General features: G+C 36.4%; 3 protein-coding genes across 6 annotated transcripts in view; 1 reads left to right on the forward strand and 2 right to left on the reverse strand.

Annotated features, from left to right (window-relative positions):
* Nucleotides 1-23,876, reverse strand: part of LOC126759436 (flotillin-2) — a 418,004-nt gene that overhangs the window by 303,494 nt on the left and 90,634 nt on the right. The window lies entirely within an intron of this gene.
* The window catches only part of LOC126759413 (glucose dehydrogenase [FAD, quinone]), a 40,267-nt gene that overhangs the window by 3,169 nt on the left and 13,222 nt on the right, over nucleotides 1-23,876 (forward strand). The window lies entirely within an intron of this gene.
* Nucleotides 8,589-10,511, reverse strand: LOC126759421 (glucose dehydrogenase [FAD, quinone]-like). Its single transcript, XM_050474210.1, has 2 exons — nucleotides 10,215-10,511; nucleotides 8,589-10,157 (listed from the first exon to the last, which is right to left on the reverse strand). The coding sequence occupies exons 1-2, from the start codon at nucleotides 10,509-10,511 to the stop codon at nucleotides 8,589-8,591; spliced, it is 1,866 nt and encodes a 621-aa protein (XP_050330167.1).

Raw genomic sequence — 23,876 nt, forward strand, 5'->3', positions numbered from 1 at the left:
TTACTTAAGAACGAACAACTCTGTCCACGTTATGAAAACTTGTCTACAGATGTCGCCTTTTACTTTGGCATCGTTTATTGCATGTTTACGCCAATTTAAGGTTTGCATATTGGATACTGCGATGGTAGCGCAATCTATCGGTCAAACATTCCAAAATTAGCAATTAATTACAAATGAAAAATTAATTTAAAAAACATTTTCCAGTGGACCAAATTGTGAATCTAAACCATTCTCGAATCTCCTTGAACACACACAAAAAATTTTATCAAAATCGGTCCAGCCGTTTAGGAGCAGTTCAATTACAAACACACGGTCAGAAGATTTATATATATAAAGATATGTATGTATATACTTTATAAGGTCTCCGACGTTTACTTTCAGGTGTTACACACTTTGTGGCAAACTCAATATACCCTATTCTGGGTATAATGAATCAAGTCAATGACAATTAAATTAGAGCAATAAAACAGCTGTTGTACTTAAATCGCCTCACAGCAAATGCCTTTGCATGTCGTACATGTGACCCAGTGTATGGTAAATGTCAATGACGTGCTGACGCAAGAAAATTGCTGCGCTGCCGATTACCTTCCATTGACTTCGGCAATTGAGGGTTCAAGTTGAATGTTAAAAGCCATGACAGTCGGTGGCACTTAGTTCAACCAAAGCACATTTGAGTGAATGTGTGGTATATCACCTGTATACACGTATACATACATATGTATTTACTTTCCTACGCATTTAATGGACAGCACACATGTGTAAAGTAAACATTTGTTTGCTGTGCATCTGTGATTGTTCAATTGCCACAAAAATGGTTTTTGTTCAACACATTGGTAGAGCGTAATTTTAACTGATATACATACATATATGTGATTGTATTATGTACTTATAAAATCTTCATATAATGATAGACAATTATATGCCATATATGTTTTTGTTTAATTAAATATATCCAAATGGCAACATATTTTGACAAAGAACAACAAAAATGTGCCATATGAAGTCAGTGATTTCGGTTTTTCCTTAAAAAATAATTTTCAACGTTAAAACTCGAAACGCTAGAGTGGTTGTTTCGAATAATTAATTAACCGTAATTTGTAAAAATTAAATAAATTCCTTAGAACTTGACTTTATATTGCTTTTTAGTAGGAGTCATTTTCTGGTTAATAACCACAAATTATTTATTATAATAATGCTTTGTTTATAGTTTATTGGGAAACAAAAAGAAGCATTAACTTCGGTGCAACCCTTCAGAAATAAACAATTTTATTCAAAAGAACTTGCTTTTGATCGTGCATTTTGTATGAAATTGTATGATATAGTGGTGCGAACTGGAACTGGAATAGCCTTCAATGCGCGTAGCGATTCACGTTTAATGCCTTCAATTGACTCAAAACGGTTTCTCCGGAGCAATATAGCTGTATAGCCGAAAGTCGCACGGAGCTAAACCAGGCGAATACGGTGGTTGCGGCACAATATTGCTTGAAAATTTGGCGAAAAATTCACGAAGAATCGTGGTGCAAACACCAACGGTTGTCAGCCCATTATTCCGGCCTCTTTTTCTGAATACTTTCGCCCAAACGACGCACAACGCTCAAATAGTATTTCTTGTTGACTGGTCAGAAGAAGTTTGGAGTACACCACACCTCGATAATCGAAGAAAACTGTCGACATAACTTTGATTTTTACCTGGTTTGGCGTTGTTTTTCGGCGTCGGCTCACGATATTCCGCCAATTTATCGTCTGTTTTTGGATCGTAAGCTTAGACCAAAGACTCTTCGCCAATAATAATAAGTTTTATAACATCTTGATAGTCAAAGCATTGTTTCACAGACTTTAACATGATGCTGTTCTTCGAAGAATATGCCCAAATGTTCTTTCGAAATAGTTTTCACAGATTCTTACGATATTACAACGATCCCAGTAAGATTTCTGAGTGTTAATCGTCGATTCTCAAGCACCAATTCCTTTATTTCATTGACGTGTTGATCATCAATTGCTGTATGTGGTCATCCTGGACATTGTTCATGGTCAACACATTCTCGACCCTCTTTGGATGATTTCTACCAATCAAAAATACTTACTCGCAATAAAAAATTCTGACCGAAGGCCTTTTCCTACAATCTGAGCGTTTCGGCTTCACAACTTTGATTACTCACACAAACTTTAATGGAACTTCTTTATTGAATAATTTCACTCACTATAAAAATCGCAGAATTCCCTGTAAATACTTCAGAAAGACAAGCGTACACTAGATACTAATGATGATTTTGACATTTGACGCAGAGGTCACTGTCAGTAATACCAACATAAAAAAATATTTCGAGGAATGAGTTTTCGATTGTAATTTAATTAAAAAGTTTTACTATTTCTTGCCTACAAAACCCATACGATTGCGTTAAGATGACCTTTGCTAAGGCCGAGTAGTTCAGTAGAACCAATGCGTTCTGCTTTATGCCAGAAGGATCTTGCAGTCATGCAAAAGCTGGTCGTCGACAAATGCCTGCTAAGCACACGCAATGTATGTACAAAGTCATAGTGCTAGAACGCAAGATGACAACGGAGCTCCAACTCGTTCCCACTCCGATGTGAGCGGAGTAAGGATTCCCTCTATTGCTAGCTTATCGATTTTGCACTATGCGAGCGGAGAAACAGCAATCAGGAGTAGCCACTGCGATGCATTGGTCCAAGTTTTCAGGGATGCAACTGAATGATTATGTACTTGTTTTGCGAGGAACGCTTCCGTGCTGTCAATCCTTGCTTGGTATATGTGCTTCTATGGGTACACATGCGAACCAATCAGCAAAAAGCATGAGTTCTTCACTAGAAATTGCTGACTAAAGTTTAACTAGTCGAAAAAGTACCAGTTCGTAACTAGAAATTCTTGGCTAAAATCGAGCTGCATAGAAAACAACAGTTTGATGTTTTGAAAGTTAGCTTAGCAGTAGATCATTCTTACATCGGCTAACCAATATTACTGCATTAAGGACATGAAAGAAACAAAATTCTAATTGAATATGTTCTTTAATATGTGAATTGAACTAGACAGCTATGTATCAATTTGAAACTAGTACGAGACTAGACGTCAGAACGAAAGCTCGTTATTGACATTGCCTAGCACTTGTAGACGTAAAACACATCAGTTGCTGGTATGGAAAAATGACAGTTGGCTGACTATTTGGTTTTGTGGTAAATACTAGTCCCAAAGTAGTTAATTAGTAACTATTTACACAATAGAAATGCTTATGTATGTATGTATATGCAATCGTATTTAAATTTTTATCTAATATTTCTAATTAATTAATAGCGTGAAACAAGTAGGAGACAAATAAAATAAGGTGTGTGGTACTACATTTACATGCTCTCAATTTTATTTTAATTATATTTCTCATTTTATTTGCATTTCATTTGCCTTTATGGGCTAGTTACAAGTGTAATCGAACACCACCAGCTTTACGGACATGGAAATGTGTTTGCGACACGCGAAACGCGTCACACACACATTTACATATTCAGTGACACATGCGCAAATGAACACACCTCCACACACATGACAATAAATACGCATCACGCCAATGAACGGCCAAAACGACCTTGACAGACTGACCAAAACAACAGCGAAGAAAGATATGTGAAGCATACGCACATACACACACGCATACTCGCATACGCACGAATACTAATAAAAGCACAAATAAAAATCATTTCACTGTCGATTGTTGATGACATAACTGTGCGCTACTTAGCGTTGCGGGGGGCAGAGGCACGTTTTGGAACGCTTGACAGCTGTCACCAACTACAAAGCAGCGCTCACAGGTCGCTCAACATAACTTTTGTCTCCTAAAAATAGTGGAATGCATTGCTCAATACATTACGTTAACGGTTATCACAAAAACATTTACGAAATTTTAGCCAAATGAACCGTTAGTCGTTAAAATAAACCATTTAAATAAAGGGCAATTTTGGCTTGGCTCGCAAAGTGAAATGGAATGCATTGGTCGAACGGGAATTTGGCAATAAGCCAACATAATTATAAACAAAAAAGGAAGATGTAGAAGACGTAAGGCAGAGAAACTGGTGTAAAGCGAAAATGAGATGAATTTTGGTAAAGTGAATGGAGGCAGGTAGGGAAAGAGTGAGAGGAATAAAGTGAGGGAAAGAGCGCAGCACAAAAAAGCGCTGGGAAAACACAAGAAGCACTAAACTGCTCAAAGTTATTGACACGCAATGCATTACAATGACAGTTGTTGTTGTTTTAATTGTCAATGTGGCACTCATAAGTGGAAGTGTGTCAAAAAGCCGGTTCATTGCTACAAGTGTTTAGGGGCATGTGGTTTACATGAATGTACACAACGAAATGCCACTTAATGGAGTATTTAAGCAGATATTTATTTAAAAATAATATAATACATGAAATATAAAATGTGAAATAAAAATAAAAACAAAATAATAATGAATATAATATAAAAATAAAAAAATATAGATATATGTATATATATAAAATAAAATAAATACAAATATTAATAATAATTTTTTTAAGAATATAGAAAAAATAAATAAAAATGCAGACAAAAAAAATTGAAGAAAATTACAAATGAATCAAAATTTATTTGGTTTTACTATAATCACAACAAAAATGTAAACTCTGAAACTAAATGAAAAAAGGTTTTAATTGTAACGGGAAGCAATCCTCTTACAAACAGTTTTCTATTTTTTCTTATTATCAGATAGAAAAATGTATATCTCGCTTCCAACTACTTGAAAAAATATCTTGTTCCTTAGATTTTGTAGAAAATTGAATGCTCTACAAAAAAGGTCTATTATGATTTTTTCGTAAACCCAAACGTTTAAAAGATATTAACAGTTAAAGTTTGTTTATTTTTGGGAAAATTTTTTATTTTTATACATAAAAAAAAATACAAATATTAATATAATAAAAATAAATAAAAATTAAGAACATAGAAAAAATAAATAAAAATTAAGACAAAAAAAATTGAAGAAAAATAACAAACGAATCAAAATTTATTTGGTTTTACTATAATTACAACAAAAATGTAAACTTGAAACTAAATGAAAAAAGGTTATGTAATGAAATAAAAACGAAACGACCACCGTATAGCAATACCTTTTACCTTACTTACAAAAAATACCAGCTAATCTTACAAAACATATGAAGCAGCAACACAAACATCATATGCGATATATACAAATAATATGTATATATGTATATATAGATACATATACATATACATATATACAGCGTTTTTAGCCACGCCTCCATCCTTCTTCTTCCAGACCTCAACTCGCCGGTAAATAATTTTTCATTTTATTTTTCGTTTTCAATGGGTCTTAACCTGCTATGAATTTCTTTCACTTTTGGCCATTTTCAAAAGCTTCACTGGTCTTTTTCTGTTAATTTTTTTGTTCACAACACCTTTGATATAAGCTTAGCTGATATACATATGTATATACTGTGCCCAAAAAATAAGGTGACATTTGAATTTAAACTGCGCGCGTCGAAGGATTTGGAGAATTATTTTTTTTTAGGTTGGTAGTACTGTCAGTCACATTTATGTCAAATTTCATGTCAAAATATTCATTAGTGTTTGAGATACGTGTCGTTTTGTGTGCTGCTAAAAGTGAGTTTTTCGTTTTTTGCGATGTCGAAATTTGTTGAGCAAAGAATTTGCATTAAATTTTGTTTATGGAATCAATTTTCTGCTGCGGATACGTTGAGGATGGTGCAGAAAGCCTTTGGTGATGTCGAAGACGAAGAGCGTCCAGGGCGACCATCAACCTCAACCGACGAAGCTCACGTTCAACAAATCAAAGATTTGGTGTTAAAAAACCGTCGATTAACAATTAGTGACCTTACTGATGAAGCTGGCAAATCAAAAGGCTCAGCAAATACCATTTTGAAGGATGTTTTGGGCCTCAAGCGCGTCAAATCTCGACTGGTACCGAAAACATTGAATTTTTTGGAAAAAAGGCGTCGCGTTGAAGTGTGTGAAACGATGCTTTTCGACTACCAGGGTGTCATGAAACGCATTATAACTGGCGATGAGACTTGGATCTATGCTTACGACCCCGAAACAACCGATCAATCGAGCGAATATCGTGCTAAAAGAGAGCCGAGACCAAAAAAATCGCGCCAAAGTCGTTCAAAAATCAAGGTCATGTTGACTGTTTTCTTCGATTATCGTGGTGTTGTGCATTATGAATTCCTTCCAACCGGTCAAACAGTCAACAAAGAATATTATTATTATTAAATATATTTGAACGTTATGCGTCGTTTGCGTAACGCTATACGCCTAAAAAAGCCGGAATTGTGGAAAGACAATTCTTGGTTTTTACACCACGATAATGCACCATCCCATACTGCCCTCGTAATTCGTGATCATTTCGCCAAAAACTCAACCCATATCATTCCGCAACCACCGTATTCACCTGATCTGACGCCGTGCGACTTCTGGCTGTTCACCAAGCTCAAAAGACCGCTCCGGGGACACCGTTTTTATACGATAGAGGAGATTCAAGCCGCAGCGAAGACGGAACTGAAGGCCATTCCGGAAAGTGACTACAACCAGTGTTTCGAAGATTGGAAAATCCGTTGGCATAAGTGCATTGCATCGGGAGGGGATTACTTTGAAGGGGATGAAATTGATTTGGAAGAATAAATAAAGAATTTTCAAAATAAATACAATGTCACCTTATTTTTGGGCACAGTATAGATTTAGATTGATTTCTGGCACAACCACGTGTCCTATGGCAAAGCTGTAGATAATCAAAATTAACTCCTTTACCGCATAACCTCGAAATTTATGCGAAAATTTAAATATCCAAGTTTTTGGTTAGTTACAGTGTGGCGTTAACGTCAACAAGAAATAATATTTGAGTATTATGCGTCATTTGAGCGAAGCTCTTCGTAAAAGGTGGCCGGAGTTATGATCCCACAACTCTCGGTTTTTGCACCACGATAATGGTGGGTTTTCCGCAAATTTTCAACCAATATCGCAACCATCGTATTCACTTGATTTAGCTCCGTGTGACTTCTGCTATTCACCAAGCTCAAACGACCCCTCCAGCGAAACTATTTTGAGTCCATAGAAGCCGTTAAATGTGGATTTCTAAGCGTATTGAAAGCTATTTCGGAAATCGACTTTAACAACTGTTCCTAGGATTGGAAAAAACCTTTAGCACATGTTTATTGCGGCCAAGGGCATTACTTTGATTTTGTTGTGCCCATAGATGTTGAAGAATAAATTAAGAATTATAAAATTCTGAACAAAGTCTTACCACTTTTTGCTTATAGTAGTACTAGAGGACCCGCCCACGTTTTACTGTGGCTGATACATAGGTAGTACTACTAATACCATCTATATGATTTCTATTAGTTAGATTATAAGTATTAGTTAAGAAATAATCGCATTTTTGGTGAAGCAACAAAAATGAATCAAAAAGCATTTCGTGCGTTAAGAAAGAATTGGTTTTTGGGGTAAAAATACTATTGAATTTGGGCTGTGCATCAGTGAAATCAATCGAGTCCAATCGATTGTCAGCCTGGTGCACTGCATATTAAGAAACGGTGGAAAAACAAAAAAATCGGCTGGCAAGGTTATGGCATCAGTCTTGCAATGCTTCGAAAAGATTTCTGTATATCTCAAATTTTAATAGAACTTTTTATCAACACTTCAGTTATGCCGCTATTTTTTTATGCCAGATCTTTTGCAATTTTAAATTGCCTGTCAAGATACCCCCTCAAATAGTTAGCAGGTATGAAAAAAATGTTATAGCTACCCATAGATGTATTGAAACACCCAATTTATTACTTAAGAACGAACAACTCTGTCCACGTTATGAAAACTGGTCTACAGATGTCGCCTTTTACTTTGGCATCGTTTTGTTTATTGCACGTTTACGCCAATTTAAGGTTTGAATATTGGATACTGCGATGGTAGCGCAATCTATCGGTCAAACATTCCAAAATTAGCAATTAATTACAAATGAAAAATTAATTTAAAAAACATTTTCCAGTGGACCAAATTGTGAGTCTAAACCATTCTCGAATCTCCTTGAACACACACAAAAAATTTCATCGAAATCGGTCCAGCCGTTTAGGAGCAGTTCAATTACAAACACACGGTCAGAAGATTTATATATATAAAGATAAATGAACAGGATGAAGAAACGAGTTGAGTTCCGAGTGACTGTCTGTCATCAACACTTCATACCTCCTAAATTTTCTAAGCTTTAGGACTGAACGAAACAATGTGAAAGAATCAGTGGGCACAATAGACCGATGGTCGCGGTGCATATCCTCCCAAACTATCTAACTATCTACAGCCTTTTTCTAAAATTTTCAAACCCCTTTTCTTCTAGTATATGTATTTTAGACTAAGTAATGTTTAACTACGTTTCACTTAAATGAATCAAAGTATCTTTTTCCAGAACTTAACTTTCATTTCGTCATTTAATAGTCCTGGTATTAAAGATTATATAAGTTATTTATCTACGGTCGTTATTCCCTTTTTCGCAACGTTTGCATGGTATGATCACAGCTTGCCTGTCGCTTAAATAATAATGTGGGATTAGTAGACGGGCTGCCACGCATCTCGCCAGTCTTGCCGTATGAAATCAGCTGCCTTTTCGGCAATCATAATCGTAGCCGCATTTGTATTTGCGCTGGGCACTTTGGGCATTATGCTAGCATCGACCACACGCAAATTGTTCACACCGCGTAGACTTAAACGTGGATCCACACAGCTGGTGCCATCGGTTGCGGGCGCCATTTTCACCGTGCCCGACAGATGATAGGTGGTGGCAGAGAAATATTTTATGTAACAACGCCAATAGGCATCGCTCTGCAATCCAAAAGCGTCGCACTCAGCGATTGTGGGCAGTACTAGGCTAGCATTCATTGCTCTATAGGCTGCGGTCTTCAATAGTTGCTCTTGGAAGCGTATGGCGCGCAGTAACGTGGCCACATCTTCCGCATCATTGAAGTAGTTGTGTGTTAATATTGGAGAATCCTTATAATCCGCGCTGCGCAGCCGTAAATTTCCGCTGGATTTTGGTGTTGAGAGTATATTAAACATGCCCAAAATATCGGAAACCTCAATAGCGCTGCGTATTTGTGCCTTAAAGTAATCGTTAATGCTAAGACCGTGGAGAAATATTTCTAGGGCAGCGAAATCACCACGACGCACAATGAAATGATGAAATTCTACGTCGGGATAAGGGCTGTTCTTAAGCGTATTGATGAAGCCGGTGAGCGAACCTGCACCGTGTGATGTTAGTGGCCCGCTACGATGTATGAGGTAATTATAAATGCTATCGAAGCTATCTTGAGGCGTAAGTTTATATGCTACACCTTCGTTCAGTTTTAAGAAAGTCACAACCTGTGCGTGATCGTACAGATTATCACCGATTGGCAAATCATGCACGAGTGGTATCTGCATTGTCTTCAAGTGCGCTGCCGGTCCAACGCCAGACAGCATTAAAAGTTTTGGCGATTCAATTGCACCCGCCGACAAAACCAGCTCCTTACCAACATTCACGCTCATTTTTCTCTCATTTCGCACAGTGAAGCTAACAGAGCGCACATTTTTACCACTCTTGTCGAAATTCAGTTTGGTCACGTGTGCATTTTTAATCACTCGCAAGTTTGGGCGCTTAGCAACACTCGCCAGATGTCCCTTGCCAGGACTCATGCGACGCCCATTCATTATCGTACCCGGTAAGTTGGAATACCCGGTCTCACTGCCGTCGGTGAATAAGTGTACACGTGGTATGCCCAGTTCTGCGGTGCCTGCATAGATCATTTGTTCTATATCCGGATCGTTAACTGGAAATGCATTGAGTGTTACATAACCCCGTGGATGCGTATTATTGCCCACTGGTTGCACGGAACGTTCAAAATACGGCAGCACATCGTTCCAACCCCAACCTGTATTACCGGCCCGAGCCCAGCTGTCGTAATCACCGCGATGCCCACGCACATAAAGCATACCATTAACACCACCAGAACCACCAATCATTTTACCGCGCGGCCAATAACAGCGCCGATCAACCAAACCCCAGCAGGCCTTGTCGCTATACTCCGTTAAATAATTCCAAGTCGCATTTGTACGCTTTAATGAAAAAAAAATGCCGGGCACCTATGAAAATGTGGTCAATAAGAGAGCTATTCTATTCTAATTTTTCTATATGCGCACCTCAGATTCCTGCGGCGGGTCGCCGCCGGCCTCCAACACCAACACTTTCCACGCTGGATTCTCGCTCAACCGACTAGCTATTACGGAACCCGCCGAACCTGCGCCAACCACCACAAAATCATACTCATCTGGCTCCGTGCGGCCCAGCAACACATTAGCGTAGTCGGGTGGCCACAACTCGGGCGGCGAGATAGCGCATTGGGCCGCGAGCAGCGCTTGTATTAACGCGCTGACCATAGTATTGAAGGGACCAATGCTCTGTGCGGCGCACTGAGCTGCCAACAGCGGCAGCGACATTGCGGAGCTGGTGTTACTCAGACGCTTGATATGCAAAGTAATTCGTATTTGCTATTTATTTATAAATAGCACATTTTCGGCACCTGTCGCAGCGTTATTAATTAAGTTATCAATCGTATCTTCCCACTCACATTCAGACTTCTAACTTCTTCTCGCAGTGCAAGGGCTTTAAATGATTCAGTTTAAATGCGCCAAAGCGTGAAAATTGTATCCGTAAATGATTTTCCTACGCTTATATCCAAATACTTTTTAGATATTTTCGTTTTATCCCGTGGCAATTTAGCTTGGAAACTGGCGGAGCGCATCACATGGGTTTCGCTTTATATAACATACGCATGCGCAAGCTTTTATTTGCCGTTTTTCAAGTTATTGCTTTAATGAAATTTGTGTCAAAGCCTGCATACTTACATTAATTAATTTTATTTTTAATATTTTTTGCACAAAACTTTACACTACGACAACGCTTGTTGAATTGCAGTTGAAAAAAGTAGCGCACATTCATTAAAACCATTTATCTCCAATTGGGTTCAGATCTTTGGATGTAATTATTTTGATGCAAGTAATTATTAGCAATAAATACACTTAAATGCCAAAAATAAAATAAGAAGAATTGTTAATGCTTCAATATTTTTACAGTTTATCTCGATAATAAAAGCTACTGTAATTTCTTTTGGGAATGTGGATAATTTTTTTATGGTTGACAGCTGCAATCGGAGCTATAACTGCTGTCTCAAGACTAGTAAAATGATTGCACCAATATGATATTTCATTATTTATCCCATGTAATATTAATACTATTTTAACGTAAATGTTGTTGTTGTTGTTTTAACGGAATATCTAATCCCCGTTAGCATGGTAAGGGTCACTTGTGTTGTCGTCGACGTCATCTAACGGTAGGTCCAAGAAACGTGCTGTTTCGACGGGGTCGGACCAGAGGGAGGAAGGTGTTAGATGAGTAGGGTTCGTAGGGCATGCAAACTGGGTGCATATCATGCGTCTCACTGTGGAGGTGTTCTATGGGAGATATCAAAAGGCATCCCATCGTGGTCCGGCGTGCAGTGTTCTGACAGGTCTGTTTCCTCATCTACATGCCATGCATCCAGGCGACCATATGGGTGTGTCGTAGGGGCCGGCCGATTGCCTTGTATGTTGCCAACAACGTTTCTTTGTCTTTTCCCCATGTGCTGCCGGCTCGATTTGAGGATTTTATTGCGGTTCTGTACCTTGGCGATAATCGCGGTCGTATGGGGAGAGAAGGAGCATAGACTGTTTAGATCTAAAATCTTAGGATTATTGACAGTCGGATTCTTGACGCCACCGAATATTAAGCTGAAGTTTGTATTCCTTCGTCTAACTCGTAAATATGGTCGCTGGGGATTTGGTGGGGGAAAGTGTGAGGTTCCGTGCAGTGAGGAAACGAGAAAGGTCGGAGAGGTAGCTGTTTACCTTCGAACACATGCCATCGATTCCATTGCCCGACGCCAATATCGTGCAGTCATCAGCGTACGAGGTTATGGAAACCCCCTCTGGTGGTTGTTTAATTCTTCTCAGTTTAGATGTTTCACCTCGAAATAGTACGGATGACTGACGACCGTTCAGATAGTTTTTTCAATGTGCTGTGGTAGCGTTGTGTGGTTGACCATGTCAAAAGGTTTTGACAGGTCCAACGCTACGAGGAACGTTCTTTCGCAGGGTGGTTTCTGGTTGAGGCCACGAACTATCTGACTGTTTATGACGCTAAGTGCAGTGGTGGTGCTGTGCACTTTTCGAATCCATGCTGGTGGCTGGCTAGGCTCAGGTGGTGAAAGGTCGGGAGTAACAAGGCCTCAAGTGTCTTTACGGGAGAGGAGAATTATCGGTCGATAAGATTCCCCTTTGTTGGCGGGTTTCCCAGGTTTCAGTAGTGGGACCACTCTTCCGACTTTCCACACATCTTGTATTTGAAGGGCGGTCAGCGACAGGTTGAGGACCTTGGTGAGATATTTTACTCCTGTCGAGCCTAGATGCTTTAGCATTAGCATGTTGATTCCATCAGGGCCAATGGATTTGGAGGATTTCGCCTTGTTGATGACACCCTGAACCTCCTCATCGGTAAAAGTATGTGGCGCGCCATCGTTTGGCATTTTGTGCAGCCGTCGGTTAACACATCGTTTAGCTTTGTCGAAGGGTGCATGTGCCGGCTAAAATAGCTCGCACTTCTTCGGGTCCGAAGAGGCATGACCATTAAATTGAACTTCAACTCGGTCGTCATGTCTCTTCGGGTTCGACAAAGCTTTGACAGTAGCCCAAAGCTTACTCACACCGGTGGAGAGGTTACAGGACTTCAGGTGCTCTATGCATTTCGTCCGCTTATGATGGTTTACCATACGCCGAATCTCCAAATTGAGATCCCTTATTCGGGGATCCCCGGGATCGGCATGGCGTAAGGTGTCGCGCTCGTCAGCTAAAACGGCTGCTTCGGCTGGGAAATTGGGGCGGATTTCCGTTATTCTTCCAGCCGGGATGAAGCGAGCGGTAGCTGCTGCGAACACCTTGCGGAATTGACGCTCGCCAACGCATACGTCCGTAGGAATAGGTAGAGCGTTGAAGGTGCTCTCAGCAAATTCTGTGAAGCCGACCCAATTAGCTTTGCTGAAGTTAATGAATGTGCGGTTGTTCACAGAAGCAAAATCAAGAGGCTTCTCGATCGAGATAATTATGGGCAGATGATCTGAAGCGAGGTCGCCAGGTCATGCTGTTTATCAGACCACCGCTTTTAACGTAAATCTCTTTGTCTGGTTAAAAAGCTCTTCATGGTCTTTTATGCAAACCCTAAAACTTCAGTTACAAACGAACTTGTTTTTTATCCAAAATTTTTAAAAATGCTTCAATATCGCAAATTAAGGTTAAATTGGGTGGTTATAATTTATTAAAATCGCGATGGCGGGATTTGTGATAATATAATGTAAAAAAAGCATTAATCGATGTCTTTCTATTCGTCGGGTTCATAGAAAGTATAGCAACCCAGATAAGTTGAAGCAACTGGTGAAATCAGTACAATGGAGATGAAAATGTCTCGATATTTCCACCTCATCATCCTCCCTGCAACTTTGAAAAGTTACGTTCTCTAAAATCTGCAGCCTTTCCGCGTGGCTGCCAATAAGAAAGTATCCGCTCTTTACGGCCATATGGACCTAGCAAAGAGCTGGTAATCCCATGGACCTTTTATATTCCACTCTGGGCCAGACGGCTTTCGCAAACCCACAAGTGCTGATTGCTGATCAACGTTATGGAAGTCGCCCATAGCCCCACCGCTCGAATGCAAAAAAAGGGAAACATCTGCTCGTTCCCATTCTGATGCGATTTGGATTTTTCTATTATTATAACCGGAATTTAACCTGTAAGAAGTCCTGAACACTAAAACTTGAGTCGTGAGTTCGTTAAACGGAACTATGGGTAATAAAAATTCGTATGTAAACTCCCCACCTTGTTTTGAGAAATGGGATTTTATTTACTACAGAAATTAGTATTGCCATTGTGCTAATTTCCATAGCAAAAGGAGAAAAAATAATAGAGTTTGCGAAACAATATCTAAATATGCCAACCGCATTTTGGGACAAAGTAATTTGGTTCGATGCATCCAAATTAGAGCTAAGAAGTTCAAAAAAACTTAAGCAAATGTAGTGTCAACTTTCTTATCGTTTAAAACCACAATGCATACAACCATCAGTGAAGTATGGAGGAGGTTCTCTCATGGCTGGGACTGTTTCTCAAAATTTGGTGTAGGTAGTTTTGTTAAAATCGATGGACGAATGTCGGGTGCTTTATATGTTGATATTCTTAGCGAATATTTGACAATAAGTGCGGAAAAAATTAACTTCCGGTCGTTTATCTTCCAACAAGATAACGACTCCAAACGCACATCTCGCTTGGCTATTCGCTTTTTTTGAAGAAAGCTTAATCGAAAAGTTGAACTGGCCAGCTCAGTCATTTGCAGCTTTACAAACTTGCAATAATTTTTCTTAGAGATGAAGCGTCAATGGCATAGTATTCCAATGAAAATATTAGAAAATTTGGTTCGAGGCATGCCACAACGTTTTCGTGCAGTAATTCAGAACAAAGAGAGAGTGAGAGTACTATTACTAAATTTGTTTTTAAACCAAACCAAAGTTTAGACTTTCATTTGACTACCTTTGCTTAAGAACCCTTATTTTGAAGTAAAACAAAACTTTTTCTCTCTATTTCTGGAAAAAAGATATATTACTTTATAATTTGTTAGTTAAATACCTATGTAAATATATTATTAGTATGTGAATTACTAATTTTTTATTTTAATAATTCTGCATTGAAATAATGTCTGTGAAGTTAATACCTTCATTTGATGCCTGTTGCAAATATTAGGTTGTCAAAAAAGTCTTGCGGTATTTTCGCTAGTTGCGTAGCGCCTAGTTCTAGTTTTATTCGTCGCATCGGCTCATACTATACCTTTTTGGAAAGCTCATTTCACGCGCTAACACGTGTTTGATTGATTGTCGTTTCTTTTAAGTCGTTCGTGAGTTATAGCGCAAACATGGAGCAAAATAAAGAGAAAATACGGCATATTTTACAGTACTACTACGATAAAGGCAAAAATGCATCTCAAGCCGCCAATAAAATTTGTGCAGTTTATGGACCCGATACAGTTTCCATTTCCACCGCACAACCATGGTTTCAACGTTTTCGTTCTGGTGTAGAGGTGGTCGAAGATGCGCCACGCTCCGGAAGGCCTGTTGTCGAAAATCGCGATAAAATCGCTGAATTGGTCGAAAGAGACCGGCATAGTAGCAGCCGTAGCATCGGTCAAGAGCTGGGCATGAGTCATCAAAAATTCATTTCAATTTCAATAAAAAAAAAATCAATAAAAATACCGCAAGACTTTTTTGACAACCCATTATTAAAACTACATCGATCTACTTGTATGTTAAAAATTTAAAAAATATTCAATTTCCCCAAGAAGCTGATATTTACTGCTTGAGTGTTGAATATACACTTATCCACCACAGCCATACAAAAACAACTAAACCCCTATAACTATGCCACACATACATAAGCTTACAAAATTACCTCATTGATGGTAAAAACATTGCATATTTTCAGGCACATGAGTTCAATTAGTCTATTCACGCGCATTTTGTCAATAGAAATCGCAGTGAGCTTAAAATATTTGCATTAGTTACATTATTATGCATATAAACAACAAATGCGTATTTAAGAAGACTATAAAAAACTGCAAATTGGTTTTTCGTTAATTATTTATTATTATATGCAAACTTTTCCACAATTCCGAAAATGTTACAACATTTTTAGCCTTTACAAATAATTTTATTAGCGACTAACTATGAAATTAAAAGTTGCTCGGTGACTTTTTTCAAACATTTTTTTATATACGTCTTAAGTAAAATTGAAATATTTTTCTTAAAAAAATAAACAAAAAATATTTTCAAAGACTTAACTAGCTTTAGCTAAAAAATCATAAAATATTTAATTATTAATTTAATATTTAATAATTTCAACTGATATTTCACTTTAATTTTTATAAGAATTTTTCTTTATTAAAAAAATTTCGAGATTTTTTTGTCATTTCCCATTATATGAAAAACTAGTTGAATATTAGCGATTTTCGGACCCTTTGATTAATTTAACATTGTAATCTTAAGATCTGGCTCTTGGCGAATATATGACACCTCTCAGAACTTTTTGTAGAAGAGTCACGCAGAAATACTCTCGGCTACGCCGTGAAGCAAATAAATTTCAATTTAAATTTATAAATTTGAAATAACAGCAGCGATTAGCAAGCCAATATTTCTTGCTGTCATTGATGAGTGTCTATGTATGTAGGCACAGTAAAACAATATACTTGAACTTGACTTTGTTATAAACAAATTAACCAGTATGCAGATTTTGCTAATAAAATTAATTTTTGGCAATGCTATAAATTATAATATCAAAATCAAAATGGTGTGTACACTGCATGAGTGGTAACTGTAAGCTCGAATGTTTGGGTAAAGCAAGTAGGGAAGGGCTAAGTTCGAGTGCAAAGGATCATTTTACTCTTGCTTAAGGTGCAAAACGGAAACTAGAGGATGGGAATCTAAGCACATAAATATATGTGTGTATAAATATATCTACATAACTCATACACTGACCGACATATTCGGCATAAGGTTTGTTAGAAAACCTAAAACCTTCATATGTAGTACATATAGTATATGAGAGTTGGGTAGTATCAAACCGATTTTACCCATTTTTGGCAACACTACATACTATTAACATGCCGCATACTAAAACAATGTTCCCTGGGTTTCACACCTCACCCACATACAATCACCAATCATATGGAGTAAAGTCGCCTGGATGTTCGAAAATTCTGATATTAGTTATATGACGGGCTAGATCAAGTTTTTGCTCAATTTTATTAATTTTCGGCACTAAAATACACTGTTATGAGTAAAATACGCTCTCTCATTTTCATTGAGATAACTCACATGTTGAACGATGTATGCAGCATAGTCACCCGCAAGTTCGAAAATCTTTATATTGGGCATTTGGGGGATCGGGGAAGTATAGACCCGACTCAATCCATTTTTGATACACAGAGATTATCAAGACGGAAAGATTCTTTCTGAATTGCAATTGCATATTCCATGCATGGACCGAGATTTTCGGTCAAAAGTCAACTATATGTAGATACTGGGGTCAGCATATTCGGTACCTAGGAGCTTGGATTTGGACAATTTTTGGTCGTAAGGTAGCTTACTTTAACGAAAGTGACTGATAAATATGTGGCTGTAGTCCGATTTCGCCCATTTTCATACTCGAACTTGACTTTGATATGATATAAGAATCGTAAAATAATGACATGTAACGAATTTGGTTGAAATCGGTCGAGCAGATTTTGAGATTTTCTTTCTTTATTGATTTATAGCACTTTTTATAGCTTTTAACAGTACCGTTAGAGGGCGGGGCACCGCCCACTTTTACAAACTTTTTAGTCCACAGGTACTGCGTGCTACTGGGATCCTCTATATCAAATTACCTATATCTTATGGCATTTTATATGTTTTCCTTCAATGACGTTTTGTGGACGGGGCAACAAGGAACATGTGTACCAACTTTCATCAGGATATCTCAATTTTTACTCAAGTTACATCTTGCACAGACGGACAGACAGTCACTCGAATTTCAGCTCGTCTTGTCATCCTGCTCCTTTACATACATATATATATATAACTCCATATTTTAATTCATAGTTAGATAAAGAAAAACAATTATACTCTCGAGCAACATATAAATGATATTATATATTAAAACAAAAAAGGCAAACCAAATTATAAACAGACTTTTTAAAGAATTTTTTTTTTTTTTTTTTTTTTTTTTTTTTTTTTTTTTTTTAAATTTTTTTTTAAATTTTTTTTTATTTTTTTTTTTATTTTTTTTTTAATTTTGTTTTTATTTTTTGTTATTTTCATTCAAGTTAGGCAAATAATGAGTATAAATGATATTATACATATGTAGTTAAGGCGAGCAGATACAAAGTGTCGATATGTATATGTATACAGCATTGAATTTTTAGGTTTGAAAATTGTGAATATTATATATTTCAATATATGTACATATATACCTTATATGTATATGCATATACATATATGTACATATATACCATATATATGTATATATATATGTATCTATCAAAATATTACGAATTTAACCCTAAAAACAGAAGTATATAATTAAGTAACGGTATACTAATAAAAACAATTATTTTAACCTTAAATTATAAATAACAGAAATAAATGGCACCAAATTAATTATTTTAAATAAATTTAAAAATTTTTATTTTTTATTTTATTTTTGAAAATAATATATTTACACAAAATAACCAACCCTGCAAGTTCAGTTTTGACCAAGAAAACGTCTGGTGTGCAATGTCATTTTTATTTCGTTTTCTTCGCTCGGGGATTTGAACCGCGACCCACAGAATGGTAGTAACACTCCAAGCTCACTAAATTACAATATTTACAGAAAAACTAATTTAATTAAATAAATAATTTAATAATTAGTTTTAATAATTTAATTAAATAAATAATTTAAAAAAAAGCTAATTTAATTATTTATGAAATATATTAAAAACAAATTATGCAATGAAAATAACCGTACACAACTGTAAAAAAATTAAAATTAAAAATAACAAAAATCATAGCCAAATACCACAACGCATTTTTGACACTTTTTTTAACTAAACAGTAAAAAGAAGAAATAAACACAATTGACCTTGCCAAGTGATTTCAGCTATACGGAAACGGAAGTTAACACCGCTTAGCACAACATACACACACACGACCACAACTAACCGAGAGCTATGAAAATGCTAATTTGTCGATACGAGTATCACGCTGTCACGAATGGCGACTTCTGCAGCCGAATAATATGGCCTTTTACCACTAAATTTGTTTTCTTTCGTTTTGACTGCTAATTCTTAAGCGACATCAACACACAAACCAACGCTGGCTAATACACTTTTATAAATCAGCCTCTTAATACAACTAATTTGAACTTGAGACGCGTGAATTTTAAGCAATTCATTGTTGCCAAACAAGCCATTTATAAACACATACTTAAGGGGTGTGTGGGGTATAAAAGATATTGGAAATTTTTCGCTTGGCTAATCGAAACAGAAAACTTGATTCTTACGCAAAAATATTTCGACTTAATAAATGAGCACAAGTTCAAGGTGAGCTTAAATACAATAGAATTCATTCTTCATGTTTTAGAACGTTTAGTACGATATTAGACAAAGCTACGCCACAAATATCAGATTTATATAAGTTTTAATATATGCATAAAATACATGTTATAGAACTAGTCATACGACAGAGAAATAGAAATTTTGAGCAGATGTTTTCGTTGCTTTTATTTTCATATAATTACGTTGGGTTCATAAGAATACATGGGCGTCGCTTATTTACAAAAATAAATTTAATATTCTTTGTTTACTCTCGGTTTTAGTAATTTTGGAATCATATATTCTTTATGCCAGATTTTCCAATGAAGGTGATATGATTGCTGAATGTTGCTTAAGCCATTTGTATTTAGTAATGTTTCTAATTTCAAAGATATACGAGTACGCTTGAACAACGTTTACAAATTATTTAATTTTATTACCAAAATAATCATTCTCCAATTGCAACATTTCGTGCGCTTTTGCCGTTTTATGGTCGTCAGTCCAGCTCTACTGGCAATTCGTCGAATTGCTGAAAATTCCATTACATACATATAGGGGACTCACAAATTGTCATAACGCATCGTAAAATCATAAATTCATTAATTTTTACACTTGTTTAAAAAATTTATTGTTGGATTACATAGAAAATGCGTTTACGCTACTACAATGCTCAACTCTTAGGGGTTTCATATAGTCTCATAGAGTTATAAGTTATAACGAACTTAAAACAAAGCGTTGAGAATTGCAATTGCGTTAACTTACTTTTCTAAGTAATCCAACAACAATGAGACAAATGTAAAAACGTACGATAAGTGCCATTAAAACAAAGAACAGCTCGAAGTATTGAAAATATTGCTGCCGTTCAGGCAAGTCAATGGAGAGCGGTATAGATCGATGATAACCAACTTTTTATGGTAGCAATTGGAAGAGGTTGATCTTGACAACATATGCTGCTACGTGCAACACAGCACGTATAGCAACCGAATTATTGCGAGAAAAGTTTGCAGTTTCGATTATTTCAAGATATTGTGAATGACCTCTAAGAAATTGTGTTTTAACACCATTAGACTGCTGCTTGTGTGATTATTTGCAGTCATTGGTCTTTAGCAATATACCAGACACTCTTCAAGCTTTAAAAGTAAATGTTGTACGCGCTACTCATGACATACGACTTGATTTAGTGAAAAAAAAATCGAAAATTGGGTTCATCGAATTCGCTCCCGCAAAAGAAGTCGTGGAGGTCATTTGAATAATATTATACTCAGAACTTAATTGTATCGATTGTTTTTCGCATTAAATAAAAAAACATTTGGATTCCTTAACAATTAATGAGTGTTTTTTAAATCATATCTTATTGAAAACCCCTAAACCTTGTTTTTTCAAAATACTATCTCGATTAAAATAATCACAGCTTAAATATTTCAAACTGGAAAAAAGTCTTCTTAAGATCAACAGTTTATCAACTATTTTTGTAATAATTGTTTTTCCTTAAACAATAAAGCAACATTTGTCACAGAAATATCTAACAAAATTAAAAACAAAAAAAAAACATTAACATCGGTTGCACCGAAGTCCTTAAATACCCTTCATAAATATAAAAGATTCCTTACAAAACTTAATTTTGATCGGTAAGTTTGTATAACACAAATATTAGGGTAATTCAAAAAAAAAAAAAATTTTTTTTTCATTTGGTACTCGGAAAAATAGGTTCCTAGGCCCCCCTAAGAAAGCCTCTCCAAAAACCTAGTTTCATCATTAAAATTATTTTTTTCATTGAGTTATAAAATGCATAAAAAATAAAAAAATTTCCCAAAAATAATCAAACTTTAACTGTTAATATCTTTTAAACGTTTGGGTTTACGAAAAAATCATAGTAAACCTTTTTTGTAAAGCATTCAATTTCCTACAAAATCTAAGGAACAAGATATTTTTTCAAGTAGTTGGAAGCGAGATATAAATTTTTCTATCTGATAATAAGAAAAAATAGAAAACTGTATGTAGGAGGACCTTCCCGTTACAATTAAGAACTCATGCTTGGAGAAGCTTTATTAGAGTTGTCTAGGAACCTATTTTTCCGAGTACCAAACGAAAAAAAAAAATTTTTTTTTTAATCACCCTAACCTATATGCTATGGTTATTCAAACTGAACCACTTCCATGGAGATTGCAGCGTTGCCTTGCACAATAACCCAAGCTAAATCTGGTTAAGATATCTCGTTTCATGAAAAAGTTTTCCATACAAGCATTTGATGCCGATCGTTCAGTTAATATAACAGCTATATACTATAGTCCTCCGATTTCGGCGGTTCAGACAAATGAGTAACTTTTTGGGGAGAAAAGAACGTGTGCAACATTTCAGGGAAATATCTCAAAAACTGAGGGACTAATTCGCTTATATAAAGACAGTCTGGATCAGATGAACATTGCTAAATCGACTCAGATCCATGCAACACTGTCAAGAAGAAAAGCGAATTTGAACCATATAAAGGTGTAATAATTGACAATGATTAGCATTTAAATGACAATAAATGATAGAAGAGCAGCGAAATGAGAGAAAGAGCTAAGCACTCAACTAATTACCTAATTATTATTTAATTATGAATAACTTAAATGATTAACAATGATTACCATTTCATTAAGAATAAATTAAAATATTAAATTAAAATGTGCTGATGCAACGCGATCAAGTGAGTTCAATGAAAGCTGGAAAGCACAATGTGAGAGAAGATTAGACAAAAATTCATCAAAAGAAAAGGCAGAAATTCAAAAGGATTTTTGAAATGTCAAATGTCTGCATATATTATACTTGTTTTATTATTTATAGGGATAGAAGGGTTCAACATGTAACGATTTTTATAAAACATGTTATAATAATTTTTCAAATTTAATTGAGTGACAACTTATATGTATCTTCACAAGATATTTGAAATAACATTTGGCATCTTTATTTCGTACTTTAAGATTCTAATTACGGTTCTTTTCTTGTTTTATTATTTATTGTAACGATTTTTAAAAGCATGTTTTAAGATTTATATCTTCACGAAATTTGGCATGGTATTACCTGCTAAGATCTTGTTCAGATCGGACCTTCATATCATATAGATGCCATACATAAATAGATTAAAATCCAGCCCTTGTAAGGAAAACTTTTTTATTTGACGAGATAACTTCACCAAACTTGGCATGGATTATTGCTCAAGCGAGCGCTGGAATATCCGAAGAAATTTGTCTGAACGGACTACTATGTCACATAGCTGCCATACAAACTGAACGATCGAAAGCAAGTTGTTTTGTGAAATTATCTATATTTGTGAAGGATTTTCTAGCTTTGCTGCAACAGAAATTAACGTTTTTTCTTGTTTTATACTCAGATATCACTTTAATATTACATACAGGGTTTGTCCGCAAACTAATAGGACTGTGTCGATTTAAAAAAATTTATTCAACCAATCGTTACAATTCTTTAAAAACTTTCAAAATAGGCTTCTTCTGCGTCGATGCAGCGCTCCCAGCGCGATTTTCAAGCATTGCAGGCGTCACGGAAGGCATTCTCCGAAATAGGCTTGAGAGCCGAGGTGCATGCTACTTGGATCCCCTTTCATCGGCTTTTTCAGGCAAGGAAACAACAAAAAAGGTCCGGGGAGGGCACATCTGGGCTGTAGGGCGTTGCGGAAGCAGCCGGGGCGTTGTCGTGGTGCAACTTCCAATCGGCTGCCATCTCTTGCCGGACCCGATCAACCCTTCGTTTGAGTCTTTTGAGGACTTCCACGCAAAACTTGGTATTGACGGTTTGTCCAGGAGGAACAAATTCATGGTGAATGATGCCTTTGATGTCAAAGGCAGGCAGTAAAAATTAGCATCGTTTTCACTTTGGATTTGCTCATTTTTCCGGTCTTTATCAGCGACATCTTCGCGGCCCTTCAAAAAGACAACACTCAGAATTTAATCGCGTACCTCTGCTCTAACGAACGCTGCATTTTCGGCTTGGACCACTCACAGAAACACGAAATGTTTATCCTGACTCTTCAGATGCTCGGAGACAACTCACCAGCTGCTCGTTCGTTAGCTAGGAATGCCCTCTACCGTATCCAGTTGGTGCGCGAACACTCCGAAGTACTTACTTACTTTGCCAACCATGGCCAACGATGGCGTTCTTATAATTTTACTAATTTGTTTGCGTTTTTACACAAAATATTTAACTTTCAGCAAAGGCAAAAATTAAAACATAAGCAAAATACTCGAAATTGTCTTTCTAGATATTTCTAACGCGAAATTCCTTGAAATAACCGCTTATGTATGTATGTATGTGTGCAATTATGAACGCATGCAGAATATAGAAAAGCATTAAACTAGTCAAATACAGTTATTGAAACGAATTCGATTGGTCACCGCTAATAACTGTTTTCAAAGCGGCGCACACAAACAATAACCAAGCGCGAACAAGTAAAACGTTTCAGACCAGCGATGAGCAAACTTAATTTAATATCAACAAAAAGTCGAAAGCAAATAAAAGAAATAAATTTCAAAAGCAATTCTACACAAATCACCGCGAAAACTGACGGCGGCTACGTGACTGCAACTGTGTGCTGCTGCAAATATATTTCCTTTGCACGGCTAGTAAATCTT

The sequence above is a fragment of the Bactrocera neohumeralis genome, chromosome 5, assembly GCF_024586455.1.
Source record: "Bactrocera neohumeralis isolate Rockhampton chromosome 5, APGP_CSIRO_Bneo_wtdbg2-racon-allhic-juicebox.fasta_v2, whole genome shotgun sequence".
Classification (NCBI taxonomy): domain Eukaryota; kingdom Metazoa; phylum Arthropoda; class Insecta; order Diptera; family Tephritidae; genus Bactrocera; species Bactrocera neohumeralis.